This window comes from Symphalangus syndactylus, chromosome 5 (assembly GCF_028878055.3).
Source record: "Symphalangus syndactylus isolate Jambi chromosome 5, NHGRI_mSymSyn1-v2.1_pri, whole genome shotgun sequence".
Lineage (NCBI taxonomy): Eukaryota > Metazoa > Chordata > Mammalia > Primates > Hylobatidae > Symphalangus > Symphalangus syndactylus.
In genome coordinates, this window is record NC_072427.2 from 51,305,144 (window position 1) to 51,318,698 (window position 13,555).

The 13,555-nt window shown below is 47.3% G+C and overlaps 1 protein-coding gene across 2 annotated transcripts in view; it reads right to left on the reverse strand.

Annotated features, from left to right (window-relative positions):
• ATP10A (ATPase phospholipid transporting 10A (putative)) overlaps nt 1–13,555 on the reverse strand; it is a 191,587-nt gene that overhangs the window by 95,532 nt on the left and 82,500 nt on the right. For both annotated transcript variants that reach the window (XM_063640219.1, XM_055278452.2), the window contains one exon: nt 8,676–8,880. In XM_063640219.1, the coding sequence (XP_063496289.1) occupies nt 8,676–8,880 (205 nt within the window). The remainder of the gene's footprint in view (nt 1–8,675; nt 8,881–13,555) is intronic.

The following is a 13,555-nucleotide window of genomic DNA, read 5'->3' on the forward strand; positions in this document are numbered from 1 at the left end:
GCCCTGATGTCTCTGATGCTTGCAGCAGTCTGATCTCAGCTTCAGAACCTGACTTTGCACCCGAAACCTTTTCGTGCCCACTTTTAGCCTTAAAACAACACTCAAAATCCCTGAGAGGGGTTTCCGTGGCCCACGCAGGTTCACTGGGCCGAGGTGGAGGGGTCACCCTCAGAGTCTGTCCGCACAGAATTTCCTGCCTGGTGGTCAAGGCTCCAGAATGCTTGATAAAGGCCGGATGAGCAAACCAGCTATTTGAAGTTTTGTCCAAAACAAACCTACATCCATAATGCTTTGAAGTTGGCCTTCTTTACCACACAAATGAAAGGGCTTGTTTCTCGCCAAGGGCTGGTGCCAGTGCGGCAAAGGTCAGTTGTGACAGGTGAGTGGAACGACCCTGAAGCTCTGGCACAATTCCTAACCTATGAACCCCCCGGCATGCACCCAATCCCCCACTCTCCAGAACCCCAGGGAAGACAGCTCACCGCCAGCAATGACACCCACATTTCTTGTCCTTTTACAGTTTTGGGAGGCAGGGAACATAAGGCATTCTGACAGACACACTACTGAAAAGGGCTTTGTGAAAACTGACAAACTAAGGAAGTTTGCAGGCCTGATCTCAGCTTGGTTAAAAATCTCACTGGGGTTCACGAAGTCATTTCGTTGGCACACGGATTATTCATTAGCAATGGTGAAAAAGCCCTGAATTAATTTCGACACTGAACCCGACTCAGATGTCAGGAAGCCCAGTTTCATCCACATCCCAGTGTGTTTTCTGAAGTCGAATTCTTGCTTTCCTTAAAGGTCGATTCCCTTATAAGGTCTGGTTTATGTGACTATATGAAACTGCAAATGTGTTCATGGATCTCTGCTGCTGTGGACGAACGAAACTCTAAGGAAGCCCTAATACCACATTGAGAACCAAAATACAGCCTTCCACTTGAGGAGCACACGCAAACCGAAAGCATCGCATAGGCTGAACGAGGGAAGCCGGCTCTTACCAATTCACAAAATTAGGATAACTCAAATGTCGGCGGAGGCCAGGGGGTGCTGATAGGTCTTGTATTGTGCTCTGTGGACACAAGGAAGTTCCCTCTTGTTGAAAGCTGTGCTCACAAAACAAGCAGAAGGGAAATGACACACAGCACAGGGCCTCCACCAAGGGATGAAGGTTCCAGAGTCCAATCAGCAGAGGTGGATCGCATGGGCACCCCTCACCTAATGCATGGGCTCACAGCAGGTCCTCAAGAGTGAGGTTGGAAACTCCAGATTCCCCCAGGGAGCACTGTCTTGCAGAGCAATCCACTTCTACAACACCATATCTTAGCCCAGGAGGGAACATTTATCCTCTCCTAAATTTAGAGATAATAGAAAGTGATAACCTAATAAAGCAATATCACTTCATTTTGCTTTCTTCTTTGGAACATACACTTACTTGCATACTCACTTGCAAAAATGTTTGCACTCACACCTGTCTGCATACACACTCACACAAACATACACACCTAAACATACACACACACACACACACACACAATCACTCACTCATGAGGAAACGCCTAGTGTTAACTGGGTCGATCTCACATTGTCACCTCTTCCTACTGGTAAGGAAATCCCTGCTCTAGAAACACACATACACATAGAGAAAGTTTCAAACCCTTTGTAACTGCTGATGCAATTAAACTACATTCAGGAAAATTGGAAATTTTATTAAATTCCCCTCTTTTTTTTAACAGTGAAAATATAATTAAAGAGAAAAAAAAGCATTTCACATTGTATGTTACCTTGAACAGAATTAAAACATCTTACTGCTTTGGTTGTGTTTTTCCTTCTGGAATAAGAAATGATCATTTCCAACCACACAAAAAATTTTAAGTTTCCACACAATATAATAAGATCTTTTTGGATAGATATTTCAGACTAGCCAAATTATTATCAACTTCATGGCATTAATTTATTCATTTAGATCAGAGGTCTGGGTGCGGTAGTTCACGCCAGTAATGCCAGTACTTTGGGAGGCCAAGATGAGTGGATCACCTGAGGTCCAGAGTTCAAGACCGGCCTGACCAAGATGGAGAAACCCTGTCTCTACTAAAAATACAAAATTAGCCAGGAGTGGTGGCGCATGCCTGTAATCCCAGCTACTTGGGAGGCTGAGGCAGGAGAATCACTCGAACCCGGGAGGCAGAGAAGTTGTAGTGAGCTGAGATCGTGCCATTGCACTCCAGCCTGGGCAACAAGAGCAAAACTCTGTCTCAAAAAAAAAAGATCAGAGTGCTGGTGCTGTACTCTCTGTACATGGTGATTTAATAGACTACGAATTAAAGGCAAAGAATCCATTGTGAAGTCACCAGAATTAAAAAAAAAAAAAAACCTTCTTAGGGCCAAACTTATATAGCTATGAAATAAACACTGTTAATATGAAAAAACATGGTATGTCTCAAATAATCATATTACCTCCTGAACTGAATTTCTCTGAATATCCACACTTGTTGGAATTAAAAATTTAATCTAAATAAAGTTATTGTATTGTCAAAATCATTTATTTCTGTCTTTCCTGTTACAGATTTAATGTCCTTCAAGAAAATTATGAGATTGTTAAATTTAAAAACAAAAATGTCTCAGTATAAATTATGAGCTTGTTGACTATCCTGCAATGTATAAGAGAAAAACATGGAAGCCTCTTGGTAAAGGCTTAAAATCGACCGATCAAATTACCATACCCAGGCGGCTGTCTTTGTTTTCCACTTAGATGATAGATTAGGCTGCCTCTTTCAATTCCACGGCCAATGTAGCTAAATTTCATTAAAGACTAACAACTTGAAAAGCTTAGGGAAAAAGAGACGGGTACAAAATCTACCTTGCAAATTGTACTTTTTCACTTCTAGTTTTCCTGTGCTAGAGACAATTTTGGAAGCATGTGTAGGTAGCAGTTTTTTTAAAAAAATATTTTGTCTTCTACATATTTGGACTTTTAAAGTCATTTTCTAAGCTTCTGAATTCTGTCAAGTAACTTGGGTGGGACTGACTCTCCTTTGTAAAGAAAACTGTGTTGAGTCACAGCCTGAATACACCAGGCCCCCCAGGGACTGGTCACAGTGTATTCAGAAAGGAGAGGGGAAGCCCTGTCTCCGCCTTGGCATCGCTGCTGACCTGACTGTGAAGGTACGTGTTTAAGAGCAGTGTTTGTCCAGCCTAGGGAGTTTCCATACTCCTTTTATCTTTCTTCCTTATTTGGAACACGCACCACTGTGCACACACACACGTGCACACATGTGCACACGCCTGGGAAGAGTCAGCAGCAGATCTTCCTGCAAGCCTTGACAATGACTGCTCCCCACAGCGCTGCACAGAGGACATGGGTGTGGCTGGGACTGTGGGCACTCATCCAAACAGGTCCACCCAAGAGACAAACTGTTGGAAACTATTTTCTCAGTAAATTAACCCACACAGAAGTCACCTCTGGGACGGCTCTTCCCGACACTGACGTGTCCTCTGGGTCTGGACTCTCCAGCTGTTCTCAAACAGGACGGCCCTGTCCCCACCTCACCCCGGCTGAAATTCCAACACTCATCTGACATTTCATATCCCTGTTTCTGCTTTCTTGTCTACAGTTAGCACCGAAGACTTCAAAGGTCTAATTTTTCACATAGATCATGTAAGCACCATGAGAGGAAAGATGCTCCCCAGTTTTGATCAATGCACCTCCTAGAACGGCCTTAGAAACATAATAAATGCTCAATACGTATCTGCTGAATGAATTAAAACTTACCAAAATGAGTCTTTGAAAACACTGAGTTTTACATAAACTTATCAGTCTAGGGATCTCCTAGTTCTGCAGAAATGACAAATGTTACAGATGAACTAGAAACTGCTACCCACAGAACGTTTGAATGTATGCACCTTCGTGGCAGGGCTGCAGGGCTGCATGAATGTGCAGGTGAGAGACAGCAGACACCCCAAACAAAGCAGAGGAACCCGCTCCGAATCCACACTGATGGATGGGGTGGGGGAGGGGAGGCACCTTGGGAGAATCTCCTGACTTCACTTTTTCTGTTTCTCATCTATAAAATGGTGTGATAGTCATTACCTCACAAGATTTATACTTAAAACTCTGTGAAATTGTGTTTAAAAATGTTTGCTCTACTACAGTTGTGGGTGATATAGCAGGCCTGGCGTGCAGGAGGCTGAACAAATGTGAGACGTTGCCTGACAGTGTGATGCTCCACACGGGGGCCTCTCTCAATTCTTGGATAACATCCATTCAACTCCAACTCTTACATCAAATCTTTACGTCTCAAGATCTCTGTTTCTTTTGCCAGAAGTGAAATGGCTGGGTGATTTAAGGTCCCGGAGCCATCAGCCCGGTATCTAGGCCTCACCTTCAGATTCTGGGGTCTGGGTGGGCCAGGCCCACCACCTTCCGGCTTTTGCTGTAGCCCCTCAACAATGTGCACTTTTTCCAATGCTCTTCATTAAAAACCCTATTCCACCTCTGGGACACCTTCTGACTGACGTCATTCCCTGAAGTGCCTGGCACCCAAGACCTCTTCATTCTGACCTTCAGAGTCAGTTTCAAGCTCCTCTTTCTGGAACCTCCCTTGACCTCTCATGGCCCCAAACCCCTAACAAAAGCCCCCTGGACTCATTTCACTGCTCCATACTGGGCATCGCTGGTGAATAGGCCTGAGTCCTCCACGTATTGGTCCCGTGGCTGGTCTTTAGGTGGGGTGTGTGTGTGTGTGTGTGTGTGCATGCGTGTGTGTGCATGCTTGCGTGTGTATGTGTGTGTATACCCGTTCTGCACTGCCCACCCCCTCCAGGTTTCTCCAGGGCTTGGCCTGCTCCACACTTTCCCCATCTTTCAGTCCAGGGTACCCTGGACATATTCTGCAGGCAACATGGGCCCTCGCAAGCCCAAGGGGCTGCTCCATGCACCCTCTCAAAGGTGGGGCTCCACGGCGCTGCTGTCTAGAGAGCTGCCACCAGTCTTCATCCACTGCAGCGAGGGCCTGGCTCCAGCAGCATCCAGTGGCCAGCAACTGCTCCTGGCATCCAGCAAGTTCTTATGCTTGGCACCTCCCCGGCCCCCAAGGGAAGGCTTCTAGCAGGTTCCACCAGTGCAGCCCCTAAGTACCTTTTCTGCCATCCCCCAATTTAAGGCTGTGTCCCCTGCCATGGTTCAGGGGTTGGGAGGGCGATCTTCCCTGAGTGGGAGAAAACATCTGTCTCAGAGCCAGGGGCAGTGGCTGTCCCTTCATCAGCTATTCCCATATACATATATATTCGAGACAGAGATAGGGTCTCTGTCCCCCAGGCTGGAGTGCAGTGGCATGATCACAGCTCACCACAACCTCAAACTTCTGGTTCAAACCATCCTTCCCATTCAATCCCTTGAGCAGCTAGGACCACAGCTGCACACCACGATATCTGGCAATTTTTTTTTCTTTTTTCTTTTTTTTTTGAGATGGGGTTTCCCTGTGTTGCCCAGGCTGGTCTGCAATTCCTGGCCTCAAACAATCCTCCTGTCTCAGCCTCCCAAAGTGCTAGGATTATGGGCGTGAGCCACTGATGCTGGCTCCTATATTCTTCAGAGTCCTCTTTACTTCTTTTTTATTTATTTTTTTAAGGATAACAGCTTTATTGAGATATAATTCACATATCATTACTTCTTATAACCCAATCCCCAACTAAGAGGTCTTCACATCAGACTTTCTCTGACTGAATCATGTGTGGTTTCTGTCTCCTGATTGGACCCTGCTGGGTACACTAAGTTCCTGTATTAATGCCACGGCCCGCTCTTCTCCTTAACCTAAGTGTTGCAGATCACTTCTAATTTAAGTGATTTGCAAAGGGGCTCCCACTTCCAACTGATCATTCATGAAACTGGTAAAATATTATATTGTATTTCACATAAGTCAGTGTACAGATTATTACCAGTTCTTAACCTGTCTGAGACAAGCTAACTCAGCATTATAAAAAAACTAATTGAAACACAGAGTACTTAAATGTTCTTGGCATTTGTGGTTTTTCAATTGCTGGGGTTTAAAAGTCAGAGACTTGCTTCCTTAATTTTCAGTGGGGTGGTTCATAGATTTCAGAATATAATGTATAAATGGGAATTTGGATACCAAAAGAATGTCTTTGGACCTTTAGGGAAAGAGAAAAAAAAAAAGAAAGTGGGGGAAAAAGGTAATTGGGACCAGAATATGCATGCAGGTGAAGAATTTTGGTGCTAATAAAACAATTTTTTAAAAACCCTCAGAATTGTTTAGGCGTTAATTTGGCCATTTTGACCAGATCATGGCTCAAAGCTACTTACTCAGCATTCCTGGGGCCCTGAGAAGGGTGACAAAGATGTGCTGGTCTGCAACCGTCCTCGAGTTTTAAACATCCAACTTGTAAGCAGCTCTTTTATATAAAGCACCATTGAGCTATGAAGTGCTGCAGCTTATTGTTTGGGTAAAAAGTGGGCAGGGGAGGACTATAGATATGACTGGGTTCAGAAGCTGAAGATCAGAAGATAGGAAATGGGGAAGTTCTTCTTTTTTTTTTTTGAGATGGAGTCTTGCTCTGTCACCCAGGCTGGAGTGCAGTGGTGCGATCTCAGCTCACTGCAATCTCTGCCTCCCGGGTTCAAGAGATTCTCCTGCCTCAGCCTCCCGAGTAGCTGAGGCTGCAGGCATGCGCCACCACACCCAGCTAATTTTTGTATTTTTAGTAGAGATGGGGTTTCACCATGTTGGCCAGGATGGTCTTGAACTCCTGACCTCAAGCGATCCACCAGCCTCGGCCTCCCAAAGTGTTGGGATTACAGGTGTGAGCCACCATGCCCGGTAGAGGAAGTTATTCTTGCGAGCTGATCAGGGAGATCTATCTGCGGCGTTCCCCTACCTGCCATGCCAAGCATGCATGCTCCACCCTCCAGTGCTTAAATTCTGCTGTATTTTCCACCTCGTCTGAGGTTTCACCAGTAGATACTCATCTGCATTTGTTTAAGTGGCACTCACCCTCGGTGCGCACAGGCTGCTCCTCTCAGAGGTGACATTTGAGCTATCAGCCCTCTGCCTGCTCCTAACTCTAGCTGAGACCCCGGGAACTGAGAGAGGATGCTGTCCCTGGCTGATGTCAGTGTTAGTTCACATCCCTGCAGAGGAGACCGGGGCAGGCCTAGGGGAGAAGCTGAGAGTGAGACCGGCTCATGCCCGTGACTTACTGAAGAGAGCCGGGGGTGGGGGGTGGGCACGAGGGCCTGGGGCGAGGGGGTGGCAGCGGATGGGGCCCACACTTATCACCAAACCCTGGAGCACAGTCATGGAGAGGCTGGGCGCCGCCGGGCTCTGCCTCGAGGGGTCCCTAACTCTTTCACCAGCTCTCCTGATCTAAATGAGAGCACTCCATTAACAACAACAAAAAATACTATTTTTAATTTTTATGTCTGCTTTGCCTTATTCCAGAAAGATTTGAGGCAGCTCACAAAAATACACTTGGCATAAAAGAAGGTTAAACACACACACACACACACACAAGTAAATGAGGAAACCAAGGCGGAAATCAGCACAGGTGGAACAATCAGGCAGACGCTTGTGTGGTACTGATGGGCGGGTGAGGTGCGGAGTACCTGGCCTGCTGCAAGTGTGTCGGGCACCTCCCCCTGTGATGGTGACCGGCGGCATCTAGAGCGGAGACAGGGATGCTAGAGCCCCCCACAACCCTGCCCAGCCAATCGTTCACCCCCTACTCCCTACAGTGCCCTCGCAGAGGTCCACAGACGGCAGATCCCACTGCCCCAGGGAAGCCCGATGGGCTGGTGCTGAGGCTGATGGGGGAGGGCACTGTCTGATAGAGGAGGAAAACCCCAGCGGCATCCTCCCTGTGAACCAGAGGCCGGCTTCCCCACCCTTCAAGGCAGGCCGACTCAGACCTGCTGTCTAGGCCAGAGCAGGGCTGGGAGAAGAAGGCTTGGGAGAAGAAGGCTTGGGAGGAGAAGGCTCGGGCCAGGCCCATTTCCTTCTAGGGTCTTCCTGATCTCTGAGGGCTCCTGCCCCTGTCAGTTCACCTGGCATTAGCACCTTGCACTGCTGGCACAGACCTGGCGGGTGGGACCCTTTCTCCCTGGAGCAGGGACAGAGGTTGGGCAGCCCAATGGAGTCGGTGTGTGACTGCAGCTGCCACACCTGCTTCCCTCCAGCCTCTCACCCCTCACCGTGCTGCACGGTGGCCGGGGCACACCAGAGGCAGGATTCAGCTATGAAGACCTGGCGCTGAACCCAAACATCCTTGAGGAGAAGATGTTCCAGAGCATCCTGGTGGGAACAGGCCGTGACTCCTGCTGTGTTGCCATTTAGTAAACTAGTGAAACAGCTAGGTACATGTTGACCATCAGCTGCTCATAAATGTTCCTCATAACTTTACAGGAACAAATAACATTCTGAGAAACTTAGACATGCACAAGGGAAATCAGAGTCAGAAAAACTGAATCCTGCTTCCCACAGTCACAGGCGGGTCATGGGCTCAGGTAGGTCAGGGGTCCTCTCAGACCCTCAGACTCGTCTACTAGGAAAAACAGCCTGGTATGACAGAGAGGAAAATGCAAGTGCTCTGAGCCCCAGAAGGCTGTCATGGGGACACTGTGTGGCTGTGATGCCTGCGAGGCCCTGGAAACGTGGGTCACTTACAAGCTCCGAGAAGCCGCGGACCACCTGCCGCCGCTTCAGGTTGGTCTCTCCGTCCAGGTTGGCGGTCTCGATGTGGCATAGCCCGTCGGGGTCACTGGAGGAGAGCAGCAGAATGTCCGCAGGGAAGATTTCGTTGCAGCGAAGACGCACAAAGTCTCCCACGTGGATTTCTTTCCAGAATCGGTTCACGTATTTCTTTTCTTCCCTAGAAAACAGACTTTGATTAACAAAACTCACGAAACATTGGTCATGGCTGGATCTGGGTGATGGGCACGTGGGGCTCATATGGTAATTCTTTCTACTTTTGCATAGGCTGAAAATTTTGATAATAAACAGGTGTTTTAAAAAGAATATTTGGGCGGGTGTGGTGGCTCACGCCTGTAATCCCAGCACTTTGAGAGACCAAGGTGGGCAGATTATGAGGTCAGGAGTTTGAGACCAGCCTGGCCAACATGGTGAAACTCCGTCTTTACTAAAAATACGAAAATTAGCTGGGTGTGGTGGTGCGTGTCTGTAATCCCAGCTACTTGGGAGGCTGAGGCAGGAGAATCACTTGAACCTGGGAGGAGGAGGTTGCAATGAGCCAAAATCGTGCCACCACACTCCAGCCTAGGTGACAGAGCGATATTCCGTCTCAAAAAAAAGAAAGAAAGAAAAAAAAAAAAGAATATTCATACCACTGAAGCCCACTCAAAATAAAGAAGAATATTCATAAAGGCTACATATCGTATGACTCCATTTACATGAAATATACAGAACAAGCAAATGCATAGACAAAAAGTGGATTTGCAGCTGCCACGGGCTGGGGGAAAAGGGAGTACTTGTCACAGCTTAACGGCAACAGGCTTCTTTCTAGGAGGATATGAATATTCTGGAATTAGCGACAGTTGCACAGCACTGAATGCACTTGAATTTTTCACTCTAAAATGGTTAAAATGACCACTCCTAGGTTTACACTCAGAATAGCTGAAACCAGTGACTGGAACAGGTATAGCAAGCCAATGTTCACAGCAGCATCACTCGGAATTGCTAGGAGTTGGGATAATCCATGTATCCATGAACAGGTGAATGATAAACAAAATGGAGTATTATCCAGTCATGAAGAGAAATGCTATAATACCGAAGACATTGTGCCAAGTAAAATGAGCCATTCACAAAAGGACAACTATTATCGGTTCCACTTAATATGAGGTACCCAGAGTGGGCAAATTCAGAGACAGAAAGTGGACTAGGGGCCCACCAGTGGCTGAGAGAGGCAGAATGGAGAGTTAACGTTTTATAGACACAGAGCTGCTGTTTGGGGTGATGGAAAAATTTTGGAAATACATAGCAGTGATGATTGTACCACATTGTATCACTAATGTCACTGAATTGTACACTTACAAATACTTAAAATGGCAGATTTTATGTGCATTTTACAATTTAAGAAATGTAAAATGGTTAAAATATTAAATATTATATTTTGCATGTTTCATCATACTAAAAAAATAATTAAAACACGTTAGGCCATGGGAAATGGGACTTAAAGTGCAGCAGGTAAGGGAGACACTTGGCAGCTGGAAGGCCCCCTTACCTCCCAGGGACACATTCCAAGCCACCTGCTTAGAACAATGCCCAATACAGTCAGCCTGCAGAACCTACGAGTCACTATCAACAGATATTTAGATTAAAACATAATTTTTCGATTTCTTCTTTAATTTTTTTCCTGGAATAACAGGCTAACTAATGTCACAAAGGTCATTTGTAAGAGTTCCTTGAAGGCGGTTTTGGCCATTTTTAAATAAGTGGAGGAACATAAATTTATCTGAACAAGATATGTTACACCAGGAAATCTCATTGAGAAATCCTCTGGGTTGCTGGGTGCCATGGCTCACACCTGTAATCCCAGCACTTTGGGAAGCTGAGGCAGCAGGATTGCTTGAGGCTGGGAGTTTCAGACCAGTCTAGACAACATAGTGAGACCCCATCTCTATAAACAAATTGAAAAAAAAATTAGTTGGGCATGGAGGCATGAGCCTGTAGTCCCAGCTACTTGAGAGGCTGAGGCAGGAGCCTCACTTAAGCCTCAGAGATCAAGGCTGCAGTGAGCTGTGATAGCACCACTGCACTCCAGCCTGGGTGACAGAGTGAGGCCCTATCTCAAAAACAAAGAAACAAAAAACCTATCCTCTGGGTGATACTGTAAAAGAGTAAAAAGCACTAAAACACATTTCATGTTAACCATAACCATCTTATAATCCTCCCACCCTACACCCCCCATAAAACTGTACTCTTGCCTGAGTTCCAAGAGAGCAAGGAGTTTGGCTTCTATCTGGAGATGGACTGTGTGGGCCACATCTATCAGCTGCCTGAACATTGGATGAGAAGTACAGGGAGTCTGCACAGCTAGGAAGCCACGTGCCAACTTTCTCACTTCTACTTTATTCGAATCCCCGTGTGGATTTGAGGGACCCCCTGGCAAAGTTCAAGAGGCTCCTAGGAAACCATGGCTGCCCTAGATGCTGAAGAGAGGAGTATCTCCTTTCATTTTAAGCCTCTATTTTTTTAAATTCTCTAATTCAAGATCCACCAGACCAGTTATGTACAAAGCATAGCTCTGGGGCACTACAGTGGGAACAGATACATTAGATGATGCGGTTCTGACCTCAAAAACAAATGCAAGGCAAGCTATCACCACTAGAGAGCGCCCTTTGGGGGGGCTGTGGAGTCAAGCACCTGAAAGTGGTCCCAAAGTTGTTCTTCCTGGGCTTACCCAAGCATTCCTCAGAGCTCCTTCTCCCGCTGTGACAAGCTCGGTCACCTGCAGGCCATGCAGTCCCAGCATGGTCAGTCCAGGGAACCATGGGGTCCTCTGGCCATGCAGAGGCTCGTTCCTCAGACCCCAGCCCGAGGTCTGAGAGGAGGCATGGCAGTGGCCCCCAACCCCGGGTCGTCCAGCTTGTGACGGCCAGTCGGACCCCTTCCCAGCACAGACAGGAAGCTTTGATGACTGACGTATCTAGCCAGGTGCCTACTTCCTTTTCCAGAGGTCAAGCCTTGACTTCATGTCATTACAAGCTTTTTCATCCTTCTTCCTTCTCATGAGCATCTGCTGGGCTCCTACAGAGGACACGAAGCCATTTGAAAGGGCCTGTCCCTTTGGAAGAAAGTTTCCCAACGCTCAGTCACAGTTTGCTCACAGAGGAAGGCAGCCTATGCCCGAGCATCAGAGGGGCAGGCTTTGTTGTGATGGGGTCCCCAGGAGACCGGGCAGTCCTGGGCCTCACCCTGGGCGGAGGAGGAGAGACACCGCAAGGCACTGTCTCTGTTCAGTCTATGTTAACTACATTCCATGTATAACCCTCACCCAAAATAAAGTCGGTTTGCTTCTGCTTTGTAATCATAAAACAATAGCTTGCCTGCCCCATCCAGGAGGCTTTTAAAACAGAAACTTCAGGGGAGGCATCTGGGCTCTGAAGGAGGTTCCCGCCTGAGGACCCTTCACACATGGAGAGACGGGGGTGCCACGTGGAGACCTCAGGTCACTGTCCTGGTTTGTGGGGGCATGGGAAGGGGTTCCTTATGGGCTGCAGAAAGGACGCTGGCTTCTAAGAAAAGGCCCTGGCCAGGTGCGGTGGCTCATGCCTGTAATCCCAGCACTTTGGGAGGCCAAGGCAGGTGGATCACAAGGTCAGGAGTTCAAGACCAGCCTGACCAACATGATGAAATCCCGTCTCACTAAAAATGCAAAAATTAGCCAGGTGTGGTGGCATGTGCCTTGTAATCCCAGCTATTCAGGAGACTGAGGCAGGAGAATCGCTTGAACCCGGGAGGTGAAGGCTGCAGTGAGCCGAGATCCCACCACTGCACTCCAGCCTGGGTGACACAGCGAGACCCCATGTCAGAAAAAGAAAAAGAAAAGGTCCTGCAGTCCACGGGAATCCCTACCAGGGACAGACCCTGGAAGACTCAGATTCAGGAACCCCTTAAGAAGGAACAGCGGGACAGGCCCCTCCTTACTGCAGCAGACCAAAAAGGCAAGAGATGCTTCAGGGGCCCAAACCCTGCAAGCACTCCAGCTGGAGCACCCGGCAAGGAGCCTGGGCCCACATCGACCCTGCCATGTCACCATTGGCTGCATTTCCCCGATTTTTATTCTTCTTATGATACAGATACATATATAGATATGTGTTATCTTATGATATAGACAGATATAGATATGTGTTTGTATATATATCTATACCATAGATATATATCTTATGATATAGACAGATATAGATATGTGTTTGTATATATATCTATATCATAGATATATATCTTATGATATAGACAGATATAGATATGTGTTTGTATTTATGTATGTGTAGCCCTCCTTTCCATGGGGGGATATCTTATTTTATTTTTTCCAGCCTTTCCTAATGTTCCCTGAACTGTGTCCCCCCAGAGACTATCTGGAGAGAGAGGCTCTAAAGAGGATTCAAGTCAGAATGAGGCCATAAGGTTAGGTCCAAATACAATGTGGCTGGGGTCCTTACAAGAGAAAGAGGCAGCAGAGGCATGTGCACACAGCCGTGAGGATAGGGAGAACACGGCGAGGGGAGGGGCCTCAGAAGGACCCATCCTGCCCACACCTCGGTGTCTGACTTCCGGGCTCCAGAACTGCGAGGTGATACATTCCTGCTGTTGAAGTCACCCCATCTGTGGTCCATTGCTACAGCAGCCTGAGCTGACGAATACACTTAATAACGTCCATTCTCGTGACTCTGGCTGGAAGGAGCAGCTCACAGGCTGTAGTGACAGAAACCGAGGGGCAGGCAGAAGCAGTGAGTGGCAGGAGGGGCATCTCACCCTGCAATTTATCCCCATGCACAAGTTCTACATACCCCCAAGACAGAAATCGA